The sequence below is a fragment of the Falco rusticolus genome, chromosome 4, assembly GCF_015220075.1.
Source record: "Falco rusticolus isolate bFalRus1 chromosome 4, bFalRus1.pri, whole genome shotgun sequence".
NCBI classification, from domain to species: Eukaryota; Metazoa; Chordata; class Aves; order Falconiformes; family Falconidae; genus Falco; species Falco rusticolus.
This window is the reverse complement of record NC_051190.1, coordinates 21,947,163-21,972,483: the sequence shown is the minus strand read 5'-3', so window position 1 is coordinate 21,972,483 and position 25,321 is coordinate 21,947,163. Positions and strand designations below refer to the sequence as shown.

The 25,321-nt window shown below is 43.7% G+C and overlaps 1 protein-coding gene across 4 annotated transcripts; it reads right to left on the bottom strand.

Moving 5' to 3' along the window:
• Positions 1-111: 111 nt before the first annotated feature.
• On the bottom strand, positions 112-24,477 carry LRRN1 (leucine rich repeat neuronal 1). 4 transcript variants are annotated; one of them, XR_005104033.1, is made up of 3 exons: positions 24,263-24,477; positions 552-7,968; positions 112-457 (listed from the first exon to the last, which is right to left on the bottom strand). XR_005104033.1 is itself a non-coding variant. In XM_037386443.1 (2 exons), exon 2 carries the CDS (start codon positions 7,734-7,736, stop codon positions 5,586-5,588), a length of 2,151 nt encoding a protein of 716 aa, XP_037242340.1. In that variant the 5' UTR covers positions 7,737-7,968; positions 24,263-24,477; the 3' UTR covers positions 112-5,585. The 4 variants fall into 4 exon arrangements, 1 of the variants encoding a protein (XP_037242340.1); XR_005104034.1 differs by having other exon boundaries at positions 808-7,968; XR_005104035.1 differs by having other exon boundaries at positions 962-7,968.
• Positions 24,478-25,321: the final 844 nt, after the last annotated feature.

Sequence of the window (25,321 nt, the reverse complement as noted above, 5' to 3'; positions counted from 1 at the left end):
TAACGTAACTAAGAGATGTAAGCTCTTAAATCATTTAGTTGCTTTTGAAAATTTTACTTAACGATCAATTCCAGATTTTCCAAAGTATTTATTGTCATGTATTCCGAAAACTGTTGTTGTGATGCTTTTATTATGATTCAGCATTCCTTTGGTCTACTTGACATAAATATACAATAGTACAAATTTTCCGGTAAATCACCTTTACCTTACTAAAAAGAAAAAATCAGTCTTTTGTTGCTTTAATACCAGTAGAAAACATAACAGAGGGTCAGAATGACCTGATGAATGCGGGCAGACAGAGAACTGGAGCAGAGATGTGGGAAGACACGGAGGGTGTTTGCTAAGTGGAAGCCGGAGTGGGCGCAGCCGGGCAGCCCCCCGCACTGCCTGCTGCAGGCGCATCCTTCACTGCCTCTTCCTACCCCTCCACAGCGCTGGGGTCTCCGCAGGGAAACGGCTGAAAGGAAAACGGCAGGAATTAGGTGAAGGGAAAAAGGCTGGTGGAGAAAACGGGTAGCTGCAAAGTTAAATACAAATTAAAAGTCCTTTACTGTAATATCTCAAGAGCTCGTGGTGACCAAGGCTGTAGAGGATTTGCCCTTGAATGGCAGAAGGGGATGGGGCAGGAGGAGACTGGAGAAAGGCTGACTGCACAGCAAACGTACGAGAGAGTTGGGTGGATATAAGTTCTCAAATACAAAAGACTGCAATAGTTGGAAAGAGCAGAAAAGGAGAAGATTAAAAGGTTGACAGTTCAGAGGAAAGAGAAAACATTCACTTCTGTATGACACTGCAAAGAATTGTTACCTAGGGGTTTTGGTAGCAGTACTGTCTTTTTTTTTTTTTTTCAGGGATACAGTGCCAGTATTTTAATGAGGGCTATGCGTAACAGCATTTGATATCTCCAGCTCAGGCACTCTGGGTTTTCCTGAAAAAAGAAGTTCAGTGGTAGCACGTTCACCTTGCCCTTCAGTTGCCCTTCAGTCCTGGGCTTTCGTAGCGGTGGGCGCTGGGGCTGCAGCGGCTATGCTGTCAGCACGGTGAGCGTGAGAAGGCAGATTCCAGTTGCAGCAGAAATTCATGGCATGCATTTTGGTCGTGGGTCGTGGAACAGGATCACAGTGTGACAAACAGCTACTCCTAGTGTGTTGGGTGGACTGTGAAACGACTCCCTCCAGCATTGGTCCCATACGCCCATGTGCTTTTCCACCACAACTTGCCCATTGTGCACGTGTCCATCATGATGTTGTGCAGGATGATTAGAAAGAGATATGCCCCAAGTGCATTGTCCTGTTCCCATAACAGGGTGCGTTGGCTCTGGTGGAGATGTTGCAGAAGTAGCCCCCAGCAGCTCATCCCACTTAATTTCAGGAATTTCATTGCAGTGGTTTGTCCTCAGTCTTGAGTCTTGTTTTCAAGGTTGCCAGCACAAAGCAAAAGGAGTTGCCTAATCTGAACTCAAAAAGATGCTCATTTTGTAGTGTACGTCCTGTCTTGTCAGTGGCAGTAGGGCAAGTTCATGCAGTTCTCCCTGGATCTCAGATTTGCCGATCTATTCCCTGTTTAAACCCATTTATGAAACCAATGGTCCAAACTGTTGGTCTTTTTTCTTCATGACCTTCTTTCAGTAACTAACCGAGCACGTGCTCATGAGGCAGGGCTGGAGGGCGGACCACAGCTCTGTGAAAGCATCCGTGTGTTTGTGCACTTTATTCCAAGACCACGTCCAGTATGAGTCTTGGTTCATGGTTGAAAATAGCCTCTCTTGATCCAATAGGATATTATGATTTAGGTGAGGAAATGAAAAGTGGATTTAGCTTGACTGCTGCATACCACACTTGAGTGATCTATTTACTCTTCAGGGGACTGAAATACTTTATTATTGGGCAACCAAGTGGAAGTAACACTGCAGAAGTTTAGTTGGGTATGAAATACCTACTTTTACACAGCGTTTCTAAACTGTTAGCCAAATGAAAGATAACAGTGTTTTTTCCCATACTGTTTTTAAAGTGGCCAGTCTCAGTCTCTGATTCTGAGCAAACAGGGGTTGTGTTTTTGTCTTCAGTGAATAGCAGATGCAAATACATTTTGAAGGCAATTAGGCTGAGTATTTTTATTTTTGCTTACAATAAACTGCAAGCACAAAATTGCTAGCACAAGGTTGAAGGTTATTACTAAGATTATATGCCACATGTGATTAATCTTTTAGCTGCTGCTTTTCCTTTATTAGCAAAATTTTAAATTTCTGGGGGATCTGTACAGAATCCTAAGGGGTCAGATTACAGGGCTGAAAATACTGATCACTGGTGGCTGTGTGTGCAGGATATACCGCGTTAACTAGGTGCTTCTTGCTGCTCAGCTGTTCTCAGGTAACCTGCATCCCTCTCCCGGAGTCCCAGCAGCATCAGCTACCCTGCAGTACTGCAGATCAGCACAGCCTGGAGAAGCGCACGGCTGTCATAAGGCCATTTTCTCCTGCTGTTGTTCAACAGCATTGCTCTAAAAAGATAACAAGTGACATAAAACTGCCAAATAGGTCTGCAGGGAACAAAAGGCCCGTTATTTCCCCAGTGCAAAGGAGCATGTTAAGCATTGCTTTCCCTCCCGTAGCCCCAGCTGCTGTTAGCAATTGCTGATCACGCCATTGAGTGCTGCTGTGTCCTCCTCCATGGCCACGAGTCCCTGCCGCCTTCCTTTTTGCCAGGCACTTGGTTCTGAAACTGCCCCAAGTGCAGGAAACAGCCAGGTGAAAACAAATCTGGCCACACACACGGAGCAAAGCTCTCGCTTGCTCTGCCTGCACCAGCAGAGCCGGGCCGCTGCGCGCGTGTTCCCAGGGCAGAGGGATCTCTGCGCTGTGTGTGACGGGGGCGGCGGGGGCCGCGAGGAGGAGCGGGACGCTCTGTGGGACGGCAGCCCCATGCTCGGCGAGCTTACGGCGGCTGGAGAGCTGGCGCCGTGGACCCAGTGATGTGTTCATCCGCAGGCTGGGTGGGAGGCTCGGGTGGAGGGCCGTGCGCTTCGCGTGACCTGCGTTACCGAGTGTTTATGGTATAGCTGTACGAGTGCTGCGGGAGGCCGGGGAGGTGATCGAGAGAGGGGCTTGCTCTGCACCATCTGACACCGGTTCAATTAATGATTTTCTAAAGACAGTTTTATGATGTCATGCGAGTTGGAAGCTGTAATTTTGTTGTCAACCTTGTCCTCAGTGTCCTTTCCTCTGGAAAAAGTAGTGAATCGTCAACGCAAAAGCGATCTCAGTTTTAATTCACCATGCCTGCTATAATAATAGAAGGAGTTTTAAGGTTAGAATAGCACATAGACGAGATGATAATTATTGCTCTGAAGCTCTTCTGGAGAAGAAGGCAAGACGAAATTTTCCATTAACATTAAAAACAAATACAGAGAAGGTGACCAATAAATGCTTCCACCATGTTACTTCTCCACGATCAAGACACTTGCCTAATCCCAACATCAAATCGTCACACAATTAAAAGTGTGTGAGATCCGATGAACATATAAAAGGTGGCTTTTAGCTGCATAAGTGCTTGATTTAAACGCGCAATTAATAGCTTCACTCAGCTTTACGCTGAAAAGCAAGATCAACAAGGCATGTATCTGAGAGACGTACTGAAGTTTTTACACCAAAGCAGCTTATTAGTGAAACTATGGTGATAACTTTTTCACTTTTAAACAGTTGGTTGAAGGGGAAAAAGAAGTTTGAAGCTATCTGTAAATTCTGGTGTGTGTGTGTCTTTGATATAGTTGAGAAGCTAGTGAGTTAAAAAACTTCAAACAACCCTAAAACCCAGGCACATCCATTATTTTAACAATTAACTTTTACTTACCAAGAACATATTTGGTATGTAAAAACATTTAAAAATTGCACACTGATAATGGTCATACAGTGTAGAAAATTTTGTGCTTACTGATTAGGTATCTAGTATAAGTGTTGCCACGTACTTCACCAGAAACCCACCCTGCTCATGACTCGTGTGCAGTCCCTGCAGAGAACTTCCATGGATTCAGAAAAGACAACGTACAAAGCTTCTGTAGGTTCAACTATAAATTATGCATTTATATTATACCCAGTGCACACACAGAAACACCATTGCTTGCTGAGGTTTTGCACTTTTACCAGATTAATTCAGTAAAATACTTAAGAGTACTGGTTAATTTTAAGCCTGTGAAAAATACAGTTCAGTACTGGACCCAAACATACTACTTTCTTGTTAGTTTTAGCTATCTTAATTTCTGCTTTTGAAGGAATGTTAATCCAAATAGATTGGATTTTGTTTTGTTGTTGTTTTTTATTTTAATTATATGCCAGGGTTCAACTGTTTTATTTCAGTTTGGTAGCACAGAGTTGGGGTTTTTTTTGTCCTAACTGATCGTAATGACAGCTAAATGTCAGCTTCATTTATATCTTAGCTCAAAATATAAACAGAAAATATACAAAAAGGAAAATGTTTTTGTTACACACTCTGCATTATTTTTGCTGGGTACCTTATGCCAAACAGTTTTGATTCTGCATGTGACTTACAGTCCAAAAGTAGTCCAAAAGCCATACCAATACATTTTTCTGATTAAATGATTTTCAGTATTTCACATCTAGTGCAGAGAAAGCACTGCTATTAAAATAAATGCATACAAAAGGAAAAAAAAAAAAAAAGGAACATTGTTGAAACGTAATTCCATCAAGAAAAAAAACCCCACAATATTTTTATATAACATTTTGGATATATTTTATGTCAAAACATGATCACCAGTCAAACTAGTGACATCTAAACCCAGTACATTATTGTGACTTCTAAAATAAAAAATCAGAACAAAACTAAATTTATTATAACTCTGCCTGCCTTATACACCATGTGTTGGTGATTTAAACACAACAAAACTCTAGTATTCTCCAAAAGTGTCTACTAAATATAATAAAAAGAATAAGAGAACAATTAACATTTAGTCTGTTACATTAAAAAATTGGATGTACATATTTCTATTGCCTGTTAGCTTTACCTAAGCCTTTTCAACTACTACAAAAATAAAAAGAAAAAAAGAAAACTCATTGTTCAAAGTCAAAAACATTCAAATCAGTTGATACAACATTACGGTACAGTCAACTAACATCATTCAAGGTCTCCTTTTCTCCGAGTATGAGTCCTTAGACCAGTGTTACAAACCTAGTTCAATGCAGTTTCAAAACTGTATGTTAGCTTTGCAAGATCCTGTACTCTACTGATGGCTTCAGAAGAATGGGGTTGTGCTACTTTTGAATCACAGGGCAACCCCAGCCTCTCATTAATTTTATTCAGCACTGTAGTTAGAACAGCATTAAGTTTAGCACAATAACTAAAAAAAAAAAAAGAAGAAAATAAAAAAAGAATTGGAAGCTAGGTGAAGCTGCCATTTGTGTCAAACAATTGCGATACGCTATACTAAAAAATTCTGAAATATCCACCTGTCCTCACCGCTCTGCCACAAACTAGCAAAGTCAAAAATACAAAAGTCTTCAACTTCTCGTTTTTGCAGAATAAAGCAAAAAAGTCTTTGTGCTCCTTACTACCAGAAGCAAAATATCCTCTGAGTTACCACATGTAATAGCTTCTGGATGTGTCAACTTGGGTTGGCTTGGTCTCTGCAGAACCATCCTTGTCTTTTTCACTGTCACCTTCCCAGAGATTAATAAGTGGAGGGTAGAGCTCATTCAGTGGGATTGATGAGGTCTTTTGCATATATTTTTTCAATGAGTGGTGGTAGTTTTTTCTCTTAAATCTTTTTGCAATATAAACAGAAATGGAGGCAAGGCTGATGACAGCAAACATGGATCCCATTACCGCTGCGAGGGCAGTGCTGGTTTCTTGGTCTGAAATGTCTAGTGCAAAAGCTGCGGTTTTTGTTGTAACATTGACGCAGGACTTCTGTGTTTGCTGATGGATGTTTGACACGGTTAGACACACTTCATAATCCGTAGATGGTTGTAGATGCGTGAGGTTGTATTCATGTACGTCAACTGGGACCCTAGCAGTGTACGTGATGTGAGGGTTGTCGATCTTCATAGTGGCTGATGACCATTTTAAATTGGAAGTCATGACGTTGGAATTAACTTTCCAAGAAACTAAGATGGAATGCGATTCGGCTTGCTTAACATAGATTTTCAGAACCTGGGTCCCATCCAAAAGGGTTCCGTTCACCCGGATAGTAGCGACCCTCGTGTCAGCCCCTTCTATGTTTTGCGCAACACAGGTGTATCTCCCGGAGTCTTCAACCTGGATGTTGGAGATTTCCAAGGTGCCTTCACTACTCAGCTTGTATTTGTCAGAGAGACTTTCGACAGTCACTTTATTGCCGAGAGGAGTGACCCAGTAAATTTCTGGCTCAGGTTCAGCCATGGCCCGACAATCTAAAAACACTGTCATGCCGATGTCCAAGTTTAAGTGATTTGGAAAGGTCTCATGAGAGATCATTGGAAGACACTGTTCATTTGAGTCCTGTATTAACACTTCCTTCACCTGCTGTCCTCTGTATTCTGGAGGCATAGCGCAAAACATGGAGAGAGGTTCCATGAAACGGATATTGGTTTTGTTGGAGTTGATCCAGTGAATGACGCAGTCGCACCTGAGCGGGTTACTGTGGATACTGATCTCGCGCAGGTTTGGAAGGGATTCCACTGTCTTTTGGTAGACTGCATTCAAGGCGTTGTTGTTCAGCATCAGGCTCTCCAGGGCAGGAACGTTGCGAAAGGCCAGGCGATGTATGTAAGACAGCTTTGGGTTGTTGGTGGCTTCAAGCTTTGTAAGTTCAGGCAGGTTGTCAAGCGCATACCTATCAACAGAAACGAGTTCTCCCATATTATTGATTCCAAGCTCTTTCAATCTGAGCATGTTTTTAAAATCACCTTCTTGGATTTTATGAATCGGATTTTTGTTCAGATCCAGGAATTTTAAATTTGGAACTTTCTCAAGTGCAAGCTGAGGAACTTTTACCAATTTGTTGTCATAGAAGGAAAGACTTTCAAGACTATCCAAGCCTACCAAGGCATTGCCAGGAATGTCTGTGAGATACATACCTGCCAAAACCAGGCTCCTTAAATTTGAGAGTGGTTTGAAATTCATATCTAGTATTCCAATCACTGGATTTTCACCGATCATGAGAATCTCTAAGTTAGGAGTAGAATCAAACCAGCGGCTGTCAATAACCTTCAATTTGTTGGAGTTGAGATGTAATCTCAAAAGATTCTTCAGGCCAGAGAAGGCATTTGCAGAAATGCTGCTGATCTGGTTGTGATTTATATATAGCTCCTGAAGATTGCAAAGGTCTTGCAAGCAGTAGTCAGTCATCTCTGTGATCTGGTTTTCCTCCAGGTGCAAAGTAGTAAGTTGAGTGAGATTTGAGAGCCCCACATCTTTGATACTTGTGAAGTTATTTTGTGAAAAATCCAATTCTGTTAAATTAAACAGCTGTTGGAGTTCGTCTGTGGTCTTTGCAATATTGTTGCTTTGTAACAGGAGGACTTGAGTGTCACTGGAAAGGTTGCTGGGGATTTTTGTTAATCGAAGGTCATTGCAGTCAACTGTTGTGGCTTCCCTGTATGTTGACTGTGGTGTAAACCATGGCCTGATTTCACATACACAAAGCTGTGGACATTCATTACTCTGTATGGAAGACTCAGTTAATGAATTCATTAACAATTCTAGCACCAACTGGCAAACAGTTAAGACAACTCTAACCTTCGCCATGCTGGTCACCTACTGAGTTCAGCTCCCCAGCCCCTTAAAACGGCAGCAGACCGAGAGGGTGATTTGTTGTCAGGCAGAAAATGTAAAGCTTAGTGGTTAAGGTGAAAGGATTGGACATCCAGAAGGTGAAGGATAATTTGCTGAGCTCAGAGAAGGCAAGAAATTGTCTGAAGACTCTCAGCTGCAACTCTATGTCCCAGAATCTTCTGCAAATTAGTGTCTGAAGACGTTCCTGAAAACAGATTAAGGAATATGTTACGCTCATCTCATATACACTTCATACATTATTTAATTTCTTCATCCCTTAAAGAATAAATATCTGAAAACAATAATTATTTTAACATTCATCTCTCACAAAAATCCTGATCTGGTATTGTTAGGTGATGTAGGGTTTGGAACTCTATCCTGCTTGGGATTTACATGAGAAAGCTCTTTGATAGTTCCCAAGTGAGTGACTGCAACAATGTATGCAATCATCGGAACATAAAACTTTCAGATACCTTTCAGTTTTACTCCGCAATATTTGTTTGAATGGCTTGAGGAATGCTAAGGATGGGGGATGCGCTTGCAAGCACAGCGAGGTCTCCAGCGAGTGTTCAGAGCGTAATGCCGGTGGGAATTGGGGTGCCAGAGCCGTGCCCGAGGCTCGGAGCTCAGGTCTGTGGAAATTAGGCTCAGGAAGACGGTGGTTTATAAGTTTCTAGCTAAATGCATGTGACCTTTGCCAAAATCCATCCGAGCTAATCAAATCGGTTCCAGATAACAGCTTAGATTTAATGCCACTAAGCACCAAACAATAACAGTGAATTTGATTAAGTGGATGTAGTGTCCTTATTGTAGTGGTTTGTACCACACTGTGCATCATATGCAAACTGCTCACCACGACTCGAAATTGCTGTGTAAACCACACCGTTTACATCTTTTGAGCCTGCAGTTATTCATGCAAATATGTTTAAATTAACCCAACAGGGTCCAAAGTACCTCAGAAAATCCGTTGTGTTGCGACGTACTCAAGCAAAATCTAAGCTCTTAGTAAAATCTTTCCCCTTTTCACTTTATTGAAAAAGTAAGCTCCAGGAAAGAGTTTGTTACCTGCGAACTTATGTATTACTGCTGTTTTAAGAAGCATGGGTACAGCTTTGAGAGTTTCTCTGTGTGTATGTGTACAAATTTGAAATCTAGGGCCTGTGCCAGTAAATACCCTGGCTGCCCGTCTTTCAGCTCCCAAGTATGTTGCTTTGGCGATGGTGATGCTGCATGAAGTGATTTTCTCCCAGCTAGTGCTTGTGGTGGCCATTTCACATGCCCAGCTGTATGCACATCGATATTGGCAGATAAAGCACACCATAAGTCACAGTGAAGGTTAACCAGGTTAGTGCATGTGTTCAGTGACCTTGGAATTAAATAAAAGCATGTGCAAGCAAGGCATGTGACAGATCTGCATAAGGCTGTAAAGAGCAGACCTCTTGAAATTCGAGGCAACGCTGTAAATCTCATGCTCTAATGATTGCAGTTCAGACTTCTCAAACAAGTGGTTTTTTTCTTTTTATGTAACTAAAATAATCAAGTTGTGCTATGGCTGAGATGGAGTATGTAACAGTGATAAATTGTAATGGCAGAAAGCGGGAAATGGCATCTTTTTCAATTAGAACGTAGTGAAGCCTCAATCTAGTCAAAGCACAGAAAAGATACTGCTATATAAAATAATAAAACTAAGTACAGCTTTTAAAAACAGTTTTAAAATAGTCATCTAAATAGTGGTGACAGGAATGCCGTTTATACAACACTTTTACTTCAAAATCTGATCAGCATATTAAAAATGAAATGACAGTATTTTATTTGCTATTATGATACAGTGCTGCAAGTAGAACACACCATGTAACATTTTGATTTTGGCAAGCTGTTACTTGTTCTGTGGTTGTGTTTTGGAGGAAGTGGAACAGGAGTGTTAGCCAGAAAGCATTTGACTGTGTTAAGTTAGATTTTTCTCTCCGGTAGCTTGAGACTTCAGTGAGAGCTGAGGAGATGATGCTGAAGGGTGGGAAACAGATATAGAACACAAGAAAAATACTCCTTCTCAAGTAACTTTCAACTGATGGAAGAATTGAATAAGTCATTAACTGCGTTTAGAAAAAAAATCCTAGCTGCACTGTAATAGTAAGGAATATATTAACATAGAGCAACGAGGAGGCTGGCATAAACTGCGTTATGCTGACTTTAATGAATGCTCCTCTCAATAACAATACATCTGTTGCTGACCCAAGCTAGGCAGTTCTAGGAACACTGATGACATCTGAAGTTTAATTGATTTAATTCCAGATTTTTCAAATTTTTCAAATTACAGTATTTGTCTGTTAATAATGCAGGCAGTGATTTCAGCTGGTAAAGATGTGCGGGAGGTGCCAAGCTGCCACCCCGCCTTGTGCAGGGAGATGCCTCTGGTCCAGCCTGGCTCCGCGGGGCACGGCGGTCAGCAGCCTGCACCAAACCCCACGCCACTACGAGAGACGATGCTGCTCCCGGCAGTCAAGCCCCCAGAGTCTCTCCCATAACTTTTTTCTAAGTAGATGAAAAGTCCACGCCTTAGAAAGCTGTGGGCCCTAATGATGTTTTAGTACTGATGTAGTTATATGAATCATGTAATACTTTAAAATTAAAGTGCCCGAAAAAGACTTCAAAGCTGCTTCTAAAATATGTTGGAGCACATCTAGATTTTTGGGGAAAAAAATAATAATCAAATTTGATCCTTGCTTTGTTGAATATTTATATCCTTTTATTTGCACATTACAGTTATTGCTCATCCTTGGTAAGAAGGCATTTCTGGTTTTATTGAATAGAGTTCTGGGTTTATGATCACTGTAAACATATGATTTTACAAGTTATTAGTGACACTTTCTCTTCTCTAGCTATTTTCTGCTGCAAATAGATTTAATTTTCTTTAACTGGAAAATGTTCTTTAGAAATGACCTGCACATTACTGTCTCCAATCTCCCCCAGCCCACGGCAGCTTGGATGAAGCTATAAATGAAAAAGTGTAATCAAGAAGTAAATTCTGATGGGCTACACACGCCCCAGTCCATTTTAGTGCTGTGCTTATGTGAATGGCAGCCCAGAGGCCACCACATGAGGGAAAACCCAAGTCATGGACTTTTGCTTTAGCTACTGCTTATGCTATAAAACCCCATCCGTCGCTCTGATAAAAAACAGAGAGGCAGCCGTTATCGGCGAAAAAGCGCACTGCAGTTTTTTATATAACTAAATAGCAATAGCTGCTTCTGTTCTGCTGTTTATATAGGATACGCTTGACCATCTCAGCTCTCATGTTTGTAAGAGGCAGCTGCCAGCTCTCTGCCCCTGCCGAAGGGTCACCGACAGCTGTCCCTGCGCCCCAGCAGACTCGGCAGCATCGGCAGGACTAGTCCCAGACACTGCTGTGATGGGTACTGTCCAAAGGAATGGAATAGCATGATTTTTTTTGCTACAAGACTATGCTCCTGCAATGTTAGACTCTTACTCAGGTTCTGAAGCCCTATCTAGAATTATAATCACATCTTTCCACATAAACGCAAGACAGGAGAGATGTATGTAGGATTTTATTTTTTATTTTTTTTTATAAGCTGGAGAACAACCAGGTTTTGAAAAGAAAACCTGTGACAGTATGACAGTATGCAGTTCTAAATAGCTGCCAATGAATAATCACCAAGTCCCTGTGGAGAAACCGGGGACGGCTCCTGGGAAAGTTCCCAACTCTCACTGGAATCAGTGAGACTGAATTGAGAAGAATTGGAGTGCTGGTGTCTGCCCCTTTTCTGCCAGACATCTCAGCATTCTGCCCACTGAGATCCTTTTTGTATGAAGTTGTTATTTTTTTAACATAAAACTAATACAGTACATCCCTGGTAGCTGGCTCCAGGCTTTTCGGAGTCAGGGAGAATACCAGTCCTCAAAACCACCCTTAGGACAGAATCATATCACAAAATCTTTTTTTTTTCCTTTTTCTGAAAATGGTATTTAATATGGGTCACGTGATTGAAGGCACTTCTAATTATGTGTTAATAATTTCTTTTAAAAATACCGGGTGAGGAAAAATTTCCCTAAAGAGTAAGAGGGTATTATACTTTCTTTCAGGAGAAACCGAGCTTAGGTGAAGGATAGCTTTTAGCATTCTCTGCCTTCCCTCTCATTTATTAAATTCATATTTCCTGCTGTAGCAAACCACAACGGTCATAACGGCTGTTAACTTGGTATCAACAGGAATAATGGTTAATTTTATACAGGAGATATGGAGGGAATTATTTTAGTAAGGGCTAAATAAATGCATTTTCCAAAGCACTCTTGGCACCCAGTACATTAAGAACCCATGTTCCTGCCAGCCAGCAAACCCTGGCTGCCTGGGCTGTGGGCTTGGTCGTGTTTCTTGGGGGCAGAAAACATAAGCATTGTTCCCTTGCCAGGGAGGTTGTGAAAACTGTTTAATATTGAAAATTTGTTTGGCCCAAGGAACTGTAAGGTGGGTATTTGGTATTATGGAGCAGAAGATCCTTCATTTCAGCTTTCCTGTGGGGTGGAAAGAGGTGTGTGCCGGCACCACAGCCTTGCTGATGGCTTTTAAGAGTTTGTCTCGTTTTTCAGGTGATCCATAGAAAAAGTACGTTTAAGTCCACAATGCAGTAAGAGGAGAACATGAAGGGACAATCATGAAATTACTGTTCATTAAGTGTGCATAGCTAACTTGCCAACTAAAAAAACCCAGATACTAAACAATTTTTTCTTGGTAATATGAAGACAAAGTGTTGCCACTGTCTTGACAACAGTATTAATGATCACCATTAGAAATTAATGGAAAAAAACCCCAACACATTTTGCACATGGATATTTGGATGCCTGTTTTGAAACAGTGATACTACCACAGAAAATCTTCTCTCTCCACAGTTAAGTGGTTCATTCTTGCAGAATTTCTTTTATATTGCAAGCAGCATCGGCACAGGTTTTGGTTGGCAGCCACATGTGCTAAATGTGCCTAGGTAAAAGTTTGAGGGATCAGATACATGAAGAAAATTACCTCGGGCTAAGACAAGCAATTTATTTTGCACTTGCTGTGAGCCAGAAGAACAGCCTGATCTGCAGTACCTACCCATCTCTCCACAGAAACATTTTCATATATTGAGCCTAAGTAATGTAGCTAGTCTTTCGGAAAATTGTCTGTTGTGCTAATGTTCTGCTAATGACTCGTGCAGCTTTCTTGTTCCCCATCATCATCGTTTGTGAAACTACTGCCATCTAAACAGCCCTCATCATCAGTCAGTTTGGGAAAACTTGTCCTTGGGCTGCTGTGTCCTGGATTCAGGTACGTCAGGAAGAAGCGGGTTAGACAGCCCAGCACCTGTGCCCAGGAATCTGGGGCATGCTGCAGTGACCCAGTATTAGTGCCAAGGTGTAAGAACTGGTGAAGCTTCAGCTAGAACGTGGTGCTCGAGAAAACTGAATTCAGGCGGGGATCAGCACAAGGCTTGCTCCACAGCCGGGGAATGGGAGAGCCTGTTCAGAGAGGGGATGCTGAACGAGCCTGGCTTGGCTGGCCTGGCAAAGCTCTAGCCTGAAGAGCTACTCATGGTAGAAGCAACACTGGAGATGAGCTGGCCCGTAACGAGCTCAGGCTTAGTTCATTGCAGTCGGGTTAAGACAGTTTGACAAGTTTAAGGAAAGGGTACTGCGTGTGTGTCGGAGGTACAAAGTGCCTTGCCTTGCTTTGAGCTTCAGAAGGGCCTTGGCAGTTCTTTACCTGCCCATTTTCTATAGAGAAGACCTGAGCTATAGGTGCCGTGCCACAGGTGAGCAATAACCCTTGGTCGTGCTTTAGGAGGGACAGGCATTTCAGCAGCGCCAGGTGAATATGTCTGTGCACCCACTAAAGCACATGAGTAAGCGCAATGCGAAAGCTGGTCTGAAGCGTTGTGTCACTAAAATTGGGGCTTACTGCAGTCAAAAGCATCAGTGACCCTGATCATCCTAGAGAAAGAGACTGGACTTGGCCATTGAGTTTAATAACCAGGATACTTCCAGCTAACCTATGGAACGGGCTCCTTTCCCAGGAATCAGATTTGTAAGTCCAGTCCTCTCTATTTAGAAAAATATTGCGGAAACATGCCTGATAGTAAGTCTTTTACACTGAGGTTTTTAGTCTCTGATACCATCAGGAAATAAGCTATTTACAATAATAAGCAAAATACAGAAGAGTCAAGCTGGAAATGATGTGAGTCAGCTGAAAGAGCATACCAAAAAGTGAAAATGGGAGCTGGTTACTAAAAGCAAAGACAAAACCAAGGGCCTGTAGGATGTGAATAATGGTATAAAGCTTCAAAACACATCCTCAGGGTTTTGTAATATTTAAGGTTTGGGCTTTTTTTTTCCTTGCAAATAATGCCTACTTTGTCTTCTTGTCTGTGCACACATTTCGTCAAAATAAAGTCAGTGTTTAATTTTAGGGAAAGCTCTGTTGAGAAGGCAGTTTGCTGTATTTCAAGATGACCTTAGCATGCTTTATCTGTGTTCTTTTGAAAAATACTAGTCTTATCTCCACAGAAAAAACGCGAAGAGCATCCTATTCATAATGCCTGCACTGTAGAAACAGCATATTAAATCTTTAAAATTTGTAATTTATTGGGGTTTATTCCTAAGACTTCTTCATTAAAATATTGATGTAAATATTCCTAAGACTTCTTCATTAAAATATTGATGTAAATATGCAGGAGAAAGAAAAATTATTTTCATTCATACACTGATCTTGAGTAGAAGGAGCTAGATACTGTGCAGAGTACAGCTACTGTATATTGATGGCCCATCAAATCAACCATGGAATTGCAACCCAGCTTCTGTCATCTGTTTGAAAATCTTGTACAAATTACCATTAACAAGTCATATTAGAAACATCAGGAATAATAAGTGCTTTCCAAACAATGGGTTGTCAAATTATATAGTTTCATTTGCTTTTTCTTTAGAGAAGAAAAAAAACCCACCTCATAAACCCATTCAAAAGCCCTGAAAACCTGAAAGGCCAGGTAAGTTTGTACGGTAGTAATAATCTTACATTAGAAACCCAATTTATTATCTACTTCCTTACTATGTTGACTATCATAAAATAGATCAATCTTGGGACAACTTGGGCTGGTCTTTTATTGCCCATGACTCTAGTTTCCATGTCCTGCTACGCAGGGTCTACTCCGGCTTGATACGAAGGCAGTAGTAAGGCTTTTATTTCATTTGACGGAGAAGAATCATGTCTGTGATTATTATCTTCATTCCACATAATTACCAGATAAAATTATTTTACGAGATCACCTTTTCGGACAGCTAACCAAATAACTTCCACTGTCAGGTTAGGAGCCGGTTTCACGAGACCTTCCTTGCAGCTCTTCCCTTCTGCACTGAAATGCAGGGTGATACCTGCAGCTGATGGGGGACAAACCACAGGAGAAATGATTCCATTTCCACCTGTACATGCTGTAATGCATTCACCGCCTTCCGTATATATTAGATGCCAGAGAGAATTTAAACCTAATTGGCTTTAGCTTGCACAGTGTCTAAAGTTTACGGAGCATAACTAATTTAGGAAGACCCGTTCCAACTATTTTTTGCATGTAGTGTATCTGCTGGGTGAAGAATGGAAGAGGACCAAGACTGGAGACACACTGCTTTGTCTTCTAATCACATTTGAAGAAATAGAATTCAGTCTTGGCGTATCTGGGATCTCAGAATGACATGGAAGGATCAGAACATCTTCTTAGCCATGGGGGCACCTACCTCACGAGGATTTCATACCAGAGCAACTCAGATAATCTCTGCTTCTTACTGTCTCTCAAAATCAGTACAGTGCAAGTGAAAATTGTTGGGTTTTTTTTTTTTGTTTGTATGTTTTTGTGTTGTTTTTGTTTGTTTGTTTTAAAGAAAATGAGCTGTAGAAGAGGAACAAGGGCATTAAGAGATTGGGTTGGATATTGGAGTAGAATTTCCTGTTTTGTTTTTTTTTTTTAACTACTCTTGAGAGCGAAGGCAGCTTGGCTAGTGGAGGTTAAGTATTAATAATAATGAAATAAGGAGCACATGAGAAATATTTTTAACCGTGAGAAATATGGATGCCAGAACTCCAGAGGATTTTCACGAAGCAACAGAAAAATCCTCTTCCTCTCTTTTTGCTGACTAGCTTTCTGGCAGTGTGATTATTTTGCTTCCTACACAGTTCTAGATCAAACTCCAGTTTTATGAGTCATTCAGGATCCCCCACAGTTGGGAAAGACCCCGGTGTGTAAGTAGTTGCTACTACCATAAAGGATGCCAAAAAATCCCGTGCTAGAAATGGTAGCCAATAAATAAAAACTGAAATGAGTCGGTATCGCAGTAGGTATTTATAAAATCAACATCATAACACTGGCTGTAGGAAATGCATTGAACTTATTAAAAAATTGTATGTACGCATGCGTGCACAAGTCTATGTAATAAGCCAGCCATCTGTAGCTTCAACTGTTTATCTTCAAGCAAGAAAGAGAGTTCTTTTTCTGGTCCTCATTACACTCTATACTTTGATAATTCCATTTCTTGTGGCTGTACTATGCGTTTAGTTTTCAATTATTAGTGGTTAAGTATTAAACTGTATTTTACTGTTAGCCTACTTCTGTATCTGCACAGTTTATACATGTAACGTGCTTACACAGACTTCAGCCCTTAGAATAAAATAGGCTTTTATTATTTTTTTTCCCTAGGAGTTACATGCTTGCAAGATCAAATCCACTATTTCTGAGCTGTATTTACATATAAGCAACACCTTGCTGTTCACTCAAGACTCTGAACATACCAATAACAAAATAAACATATTTATCATAGGAGGTGCTGAGATCTAATACAAAGGCTGTCAGCACCAAGACAAAGATTTGGAACTCAACCAAGTCGAGATGGGATGGAAGTAATTCCATTAAGTGGCCACAGATTTGGTTTTGGTACTACTCTGAACTAAGGCTTTACTCTGATCTAAGAAAAAAAGTTATTTTCTCTCCAGTTAGATAGCTGTATTACATGGCTGTCCCCTGCATTTTGTTATAAGTCTTTTTGTGGTTTCAAATGGGCTTCTACACAAATTTTTTGCCATTTTTTCTGAAGACCTCCTTCTTTCGTTCACAACTGATACCCAACGTACCATTACACTGTCCTGAGAAAATACACGTTCTATGGAGCATATGCTTTCAATCAGTATTTCATTCCAAAATTGTTCAAGGAGTATTGCTTGGAACGTAGAGCAGGTCGTCTGCCATGTCATCAAGAAAGGAGGGCTCATTCAGCTGAGAATGGTGGAAATGTTAATAGCCTACATTTAGCTATTTCTCGTTATCTCAAGTATCACCTATATTTTGAGACTTTGTTTCATGCTCAGAGATCACAATCTTGTTTTGAGATGTTTATGAGATAGAGAGATAAAATATGTCATATTTAATGTATTTGTATGTTTAAGAAGAGACCTATAAATTGTTCCTTTAGCTTCAGTCCTCAGTCTTGTCATGGCAAAGTCAGCAGGTTTTCCCCGGATAGGTTTATTTCATAAGTTTTTGCAAATCTTGGAGGTACTAAAATAGCTGCCTATTGCAGAAAGCATAGAAGTTATTTCTCTCAAAATGTTGAGTTATTGATGCTTTACAGATAAGTTCTTTACCCAATGAAGCTGATTCATTCAGGGACAGTAATATTTGTATATCCTGGACTTCTTTCACTTGAAGTGGGCAGAAGGATAGAGGAAAACATTTGCCAGTGAATTTATAAAGAACACTTATCTGGTTTTACTCATTGCCTTATAGATGAAACCATTTTAAAGACCTGTTTTCAATCACCTGTTTAAAAACTTTTTTGCAGCTGGTTCACTTAACTGGTTTCATCTATGGGTAAAATAAGTTATTTTGCAATGCCTATTATGAGTGGTGGAGCTCCGTAACTATCAATATTTACTCTATTTCTGTTAGAGTGATGGATCATTTGTAATTTAAACATTTAGCAAGGCCAATCAGTAGCTCATCTGCATCCTAGTAATTATATGCAGCACATTAGCAAGGTGTGCATTTACTAGGTATTTTTGGACTTGCTTAATCAAATAAATTGTATGATGCATGAAATAACAGAAAATGTAGGATTCATTATATCAGTGACAAACACTTTCAAATTACAAAAAGATAATCCAAGCTTTGATTGATATTTTATAAAAAAAACACCCATAAAATGCTCTTCTACCAAATTCTGGACAGGCTCAAGAATTCTCTCTGAACTTTTATGTGTTTCTTAGAAGCTAGTCTGATCTTTCACCATGTTGCTGGCCAACCAAGCCCTCAAACCCACAGAAATCCTGGGCTAGTCCAGGTAGACCAAGCCTTTTGGACCGTATGCAAACCTGGGAGCTGTGGCTGCCTGGGAGCTGGGCTGGCGTCGCAGTGCATGTCCTGGAGGCCCCCCACCCCACCGTAGTGCTGCTGCAGGTGGGGGTTAGTCATGAGTTTAGCGTGAATCCAGCTTTTACATAAAGACAAACTCCAGGCTGCATTTTGCTTGACAACTCGAGTTACATTGACTGTACAAAAGTAGTTATAAGTGAAACAAAATCAGGCATTGAGGAGTACGCGATAGGTCTGACTCCAGGATGGAGGAGAAACCCCGACAACATTTTCCATGAACTGAAACAGCCCCTAGTTGTCTCCACACCATTAATGTTATCTTTAAAACCTGACTGATAAAATAAGGACTAGTGACCTCTGGTGAAGCACTGCAGTGAAAAGGACAAAGACAGCAGCTAGAGATGGAGATCTGGGTTAACTGCATTGTCAGCGGTGGAGTTCCTCCAGCTTTGATGGGTGTTTATTGAAAACAGGGGAGTCTGGGTTTGGTGTCAGCCTGAACCTTCTGCTGTCTTTGGTACTGAGTATGTGTATGTGAAACCAGAACTTGGCATTTCTAGAGGATAATATTCAATATGTGCACAAGCAGCATCAAATGGACGTGCTGGACACAGCTTCCCAGTGCCAGCTGTGCCATTTTTCAGTCCTGCACTTGACTGTCAGACCTCCTTGCTTGTCTACAAAAGTGACCCTGTAGGTGAAGCAAGTGCCTCTCAGCTGACGATGCCGATCTCCCCGCTGGTAGTCCCCAGGGACACGGGGCTGCCCCATCCAGCTGGGACTCAGGCTGCCAGCGGGATGGGGCAGCGATGGCTCCCACCCGCAGCGCTGGAAGAACAAGCTGGTGGGTAGATCCTGCTCTATTCCTGCTCCTGGAGCCCCACGGCATGCAGAGCCCCAGCCACCCCAACACCCCCCTGGGGTTTTACTCCCTTCCCTTGTGAGAAGGCCCCCCCCTGCACAGGGGCTGGTGCTGCCCACCCCTGCCTGGCCAGGCACCGCTGGATGTGGAGAGAGGCTGTACCACACCAGGACCAGTTGAGCCACTGGTGGGAGCAGCCCCACGGGTGTTCGGTAACGCCGGAGTAACCAGCGAGAGGCAAACCCTGCCAGATACCTTGCAGGGGACTTGGCTTCAAAAAGCGGTCAGGACTCCTGCTCTAATCAAAGCTGACAGATGCCGAAATTGCTGGAACCACTAGAGTTTGTTAAATTAAATACCTGGAAACAAGAAGGTTTTAATCCCTAAAATGTCTAAAAGAACCCCAGCCCCAACAGTAATCTTTGCCTCCGGCACTAACGGCACTGCTTCTGTTTGGTAAGTGCCTGGGGAAAATACTGGGCTGTGTCACCACCGAGGACCAAAGGGCGGCACCTCAGCAGAGAGAGTTATGTAGCAAGACCACAGTAGCCAATAAAATAAAGGAAAGAGCTGTTTCTCTATGGCACTTTTATAACTTCTGTGCATTCTCAGTACAGCACCTTGTTAAATATTTCAAGACCGTTACTTACAATTGCTTTGCCCTGTTGTTCTTTAAGTTGAAAAGAAAAGAGAAGAGAAGAAAAAAGCAGTAGGTATCTACTCCATCTCAAATACTTGATCTTTAGAAACTGTGCTCCAGGTAAAAACCAGGTCCTGTTCTTTTGATTCAGCCAGCTGGAAAGTTGAGAAAATGCTGGCTTGTAGCACCACATTATGATCTTATGAATTAGAAGGTGAAGTTATAAGAACATTTTGCAGCAGAATTTAAGAGCAGAGACTAATTCTCTTCCCACTGATGCCAAAGACTTCTGCGGTCTTCAACAGGAGAAGAATTAGGCCAATCCAAAACAGGCCAACCCAGTATTTTCCTTCAGTGCCATATGTAGGAAAATGAAAGATGACATATAAATAGCAAAACAAAATTTAAATAAAATTGTAGGGCTTTAAGCAGCAATGAATAGGAGAATGTGGTCGACAAGAACTTTAATCCGGTACCTCTTAAACTCGTATGGAGGCACGTTCTGTTCCTGACCTTACGAAGTCCATTAGTAACAGCTACAGGATGAGAATCAGACTGGAAAAATCATTGACTAACTCAAGCACACCCTCTGTAGACTGTTTCTTATCAAGGTAGTCTTCTGCGTTCTCCATGCCGAATTTAAGCACTCCGAGTCTTAGAGAAACCCCATTATTTACTAGTTTTATGATATACTGACACAACCCGTTCCTAAGCCAACTTGGTGATTTTCTTTATTCTTGCCCATCTTTCTTCCCCTAGCAGGTACATGGTAACCACAGAGCAAAACTGAGCGAGGGAATATTTTTCAGTGCCCTTTCCTGGATTTCTGCAGATGCTCCCAATGGAGCGGGTGGTGGGGGCTGGCTCCTCCCCACCCCTCCACTCCCCCAGGAGCCCAACAGGCATTGCTAACCCGCGTAACACAACTGGGAGAAAAGCTATTGCAACTCAGATGTTCTGTTTTGCATAGACCTTGCTGTGCTGAAAGTTATTTTTAAGAAAGATGTGTTTTGTATTTCTCAGAGCATTTAAGGCCCGACCCTGCTAATTACTTAACTGCTTTTGACTGAAGCCTAGAATTTATGATTCCTGGGAGCATCATGCATCTCCCACAATGGCCTCCCCAACTGGGAGAAGATGCAGAACTGAGCTGTCCTGAGCCTGAAATGCAGGTTCCCTGTCAAATAACATTACACAAACAGAGAGGAGGAGAAACGGATTTATGTGCTTCCAAAAACTTTACATAGATTTTCTTCAGTTCTGTGTCTGCAAAATGTCTGCCAGGAAAAAATCTGGAGCTTGGCAGGATGAAGCCTCACACGTGTATTGTTCGTGTAACTATGGTAACCTACAAATGCCACCAGTGTTTCCATTTCATACACAAATGAGGGGACAGCTGTGGAGACCACATGTCTGCCAATGGAATAATATATGTGAACTAGGATGGCTTGGTCAGAAAATTACAACTCATTTATATTAATCAGGGCTTCAAAGAACAGTCACCTCCATAGTTAGAAAATGTGCCATAAAAGAAAATTATTTTTATTTCTGAAAACGTTTGGCTCTTCAGTAAACATTTTCAGCATCTTGCTACTTTACTGGTTGAAAAAAAAAAAAAATAAATGCTGGTAACAACCAGTGTCTTTCTATAAACATCACAACTTTTTTTTTCTTTGGTTTTGCCTTTTTCTGCTGCCTGATCCTAGTCTGAGCCTGACACAAAGCCTGACCTGGGACCAGGCATGTTCCAAGGTGCTTGCCTGGGGAAGTGGCAGATCCAGAAGAGGCAGAAATAATGTAGCATAGAGCTCCAACCCATCTACCAAAGTGAAAAAAAACTTTTTTTACTCACTGATATCATTAAGAGAAATAATAGCTTCAAAACAATTTGTACAAAAAATTAAAAAAAAAAATATTGTTGAAATTAACTTGGAGTTTATATCATCCCTAACAGCAAGAAAAAGAACCGCTGTAGACTCAATAACGCAAATAAATCACCTTTTCAGTAAATATTAAACTACGCAAGCTGCAGTAGCAGTAATACTTGACTGGGGTTATGATTCATCCAAGGTGCTTTAAGTGTCCCTACAAAAAAATAATCAAGAGCTGGTGGCTGCCGCCTGCCTTGGCGGCGGCAGCCTGCTGACAGACAGATGCAGCAGGAATACAGCACGCCGATTAGCAAAAGTTTTTCTGGCTTCTGCAGTGCCACGATACTGTATCGAAGTAAAACAAAAGGCTGCAGCATCACCTCCGCGTGGGCTGCCGCCTCTGCCGCTGTGCTGCGCGTCCCAGCAGCAAGGAGCAGCTCTTCACCTACCAAGGGGTACTTAAGTGTTTATTTATGATATGCTGATGAAAGCTTTAACTAATGCTTATTTCAGCGATCACATTTGGAATGAAACGCATATAGGACTGGTTTGAAACCAGGGCTTCCTAGCCTCCAAGCTGGATCCGCGCCTGCACAGTTGTCTGAGCCCTGGTGAACCAGACTGAACAGAAGTTTCTTTTTGCAGCGTTAAGTTTGGATGCGCTCAGCATTATTCATGTCAATTAAAAGAAGGTCTTTCACAGTTAATGTTGAAAAGTTTTTATCCTTTTACGATTGGTACAACTTGATACAAAAACCTATTTCCTTTAATAATCAGTAGTAGTATTCATGTCTGTTCTAGGTAAATGGAAAATACTTTCTAGTCATCACAGTAACTGGTTTGTTAAAGTCCAAAATGCCTACAGTGAGATATAATTTTGTAGGGAGGGACTACATAAAATTTTATTCGGATAACACTTTAACTTTTACAGCAGAAGTTAAACTTCAGCTCTTGCAAAGCCTGGGTCTCACCCTCCTGGGCCAGGGCAGGGCAGGGGGCTGCAGCGCAGGCGTGTGGACACTGCACGCCCCGGCTGGGCCAGGGGAAGGAGCCCCCACTATGACCTGACATAGCAAACACCCTACCCCTAAACACTTGGTCATCAGGGGGGCTGTGTGCGTTGGTTCTGCTCTCTTTCTGTCAGTGTGTCAGTCCTTTAATTTAAATTTCAACTTGTCAGACTTTTGGATATACTTTGGTAGGACCCTTCAGAGTATGGTTGGGACCAATGTGGTACGTGACGTTGGGCATTTGAAGCACCCGTGAGATCACCTTGCGCACATCTGAACTATTCTGAGGTTTACAGTCTTGCTCAGAAATACCAAGTGTGTTTTATAGGGATCCTTTTAAGCCTGCAAGGAAAAAGACTTAAAGGTTCACAAACTAGTTTGTACAGAGAGGAGCTTGGGAGCTACCGTGCAGCTCCAGGATGGATGCGTGAGCATCCTGCGTGTGATCTCTCGCCTTCGCACGACAGTATTCTGTACTTTGAGTTGGATTCTGTCACTTTTCCTTCCATCGCCCAGTGGGAAAAACGCACCGAACCAGCACTAAGTAACTTGGGGAAGGAGGTAAAAGAGCAGGCCAACATCTGTTGTGTCTCCCCGGCAGGACAGAACCGCCGGCACAATGCGCACTCGCCCGCCCTCAAAGGGGCTTTACGGGGCGGGGGCGAGCCCCCGGCGCTCAATGGCCCCTGACAGCCGGCAGCCCCCAACAAAGGGGAGGCCAGCAGGGCCCTTTGTCCCGCTGCGCGCCCGCGCAGGGAGGGCCCGGGGCTGCGCCGCCCCGCCGCCTGCCCCGTGCATCTTCTAGGCAACCGATTTCCGAAATGAAAATAACGATAAAAAAGCCTCGCTGCGGGCGCGGGCGGCGGAGGCGGCTCGGGCAGAGGAACCCTGCAGCACCCAGCCCCGCCGCGCAGCACCCAGCGGCCGCAGTGCCCCCGCAGCGCGGTGCCCGAGGTGCGGGGCGGCCGCTCGGCCCCGTGGCCCCGCCGGCAGCCGCTCGGGCCGCGGGGGAGGGCGGCGGAGCCGCCGGTGCCGGGCAGCCCCGCTCACACTGCGCCTTTATGCCATTTTCTTAAGGGCTATTGTTACACTGAAGACTCCGTGTCTTTTCACATTCCCCCGTGTGAATGGATGAGGCAAGACATCTGCCGGGATACGCGCCCATTCGCATGCAAATCCGGGCTGGGGGATGCTGGCAGCGCTGCCGCACAGGCGGCCCCGCGCCCCCCCCCCCCCCCCCCCCGCGCAGGTAACGCGGCCGCCGCCGGGGGACCGAGCCACGCGGTCAGCACAAAAAAAAAAAATCAAAATTATAATTAAAAATAATAATTTAAAAAGGCGCGATTGACAGCAGAACTAAAGCAGGGGGAAGCGGAGCGGCCGGAGCGGGCGATGCGGCAGCCCCCGCTGTGCCGCCGCTACACCGCATCCACCCGCCCCAGCGGCCGCAGGTGCGGGGCCCGGTGCCCCCCGACCCCCGCGTTTGCGGAGGGGGTGTCCTGCTTGCGGGTGGGCATCGCCGCCGGGCGGGGAACCCCGCCGCGACCGTCCCGGCAGCGGCCCGGGGGGGGGAGCGGCTCCCCCGGGGGCACGGCCGCCACCGCAAACTTTCCTCTCGCCGGGCCGCCCCCACCCGGGGGTGGCGGTGGGGTGCGGAACGCCCCGCGAGGGTCCCGCAAATCCGGCTCCCTCCCTGGAGAGCTCGGCGGAGGCACTTACCGGCGGCCGCTCCCCGGGGGCTACGGGGGGCGGCACATGGGCTGCTGCTTCCCCCCGCGGGCGGGCTGGCGGTGCCTTAGAGAACGGGGTAGGGATGGAGCCCTTCCTCTTCCTCCTCTTGCTCCGCTAAGGGGCGGGCAGCGGCGGCGGGAGGCTGCGGTGCCAGTGCCCGGTGCCCACCGCCCGCTCTGAGCCGCCGCCAGCGCGCACCTGGGTAGGCGCTGCCGGTCAGCTGATGGGCTGCGCTCCCATTGGCTGCCCCGGCACCATCTGCGAGGGGCGGGGCGTGAGGGGGGGCGGAGCGTGGAGGGGCGGGGCGGGGCGGGACCCCTCCCCTTCACGCTCCGCCCCCCACGCTCCGCCCCCAGCCTTACGGGTGAGCTCCACCATTAGGTTTCAGAGTTAACAGCTCCAAGAAGAAGTTGCCCGCACATCCCCCCCGCCCCCTCATTCCCACTGCCTATTGAAAGTCATTCACGTGCTCCGGAAGGGACAGCATCCCCGACACATGTACCACAAGGGCTGAGTGAATGAAGAAAACCATCCCCATCCTTATAATTAATGCTGTACCCTAAAGGAGAGCACAGACCTGCCGGGAAGCACTGCCGCTTGCCCTTGGAATCCTGTTTCTAAATGGTTTACAGGCTTCATCCAAAATGATGGAAAGGATCTAGGTGTAGCGCCAAAGTAGCGTGTGTTGTAGTTGCCTTCCAGAATGTAAAAATATTTGATTTTTTGTTCTCTGCAGAAAGGCAAAGCTCTGGCCATGGAGGCAGGGCAGTGTGATGGTCACCACGTGCTGCGATCTCCCTGTGCCCCGAGGCTCAGCACCAGGCACTACCTGTTGAGGCATGTGTAGGGTAAATTTTCCTACATAGATAAGTAAAGCAGCATTACTCACTGAGATTACATCTGCATGTCCTTGATGGCTGCTTGCATGAGAGCTTGATGAATTAGCTGGGAGATAAATAGGCTACGACTTCAGCCCTAAGAGTCATTTGACCCTGAAATTCAAGGATTTAAAGTTGTCCGTGTAAGCCCTGGGATGTGTTCGGCTTC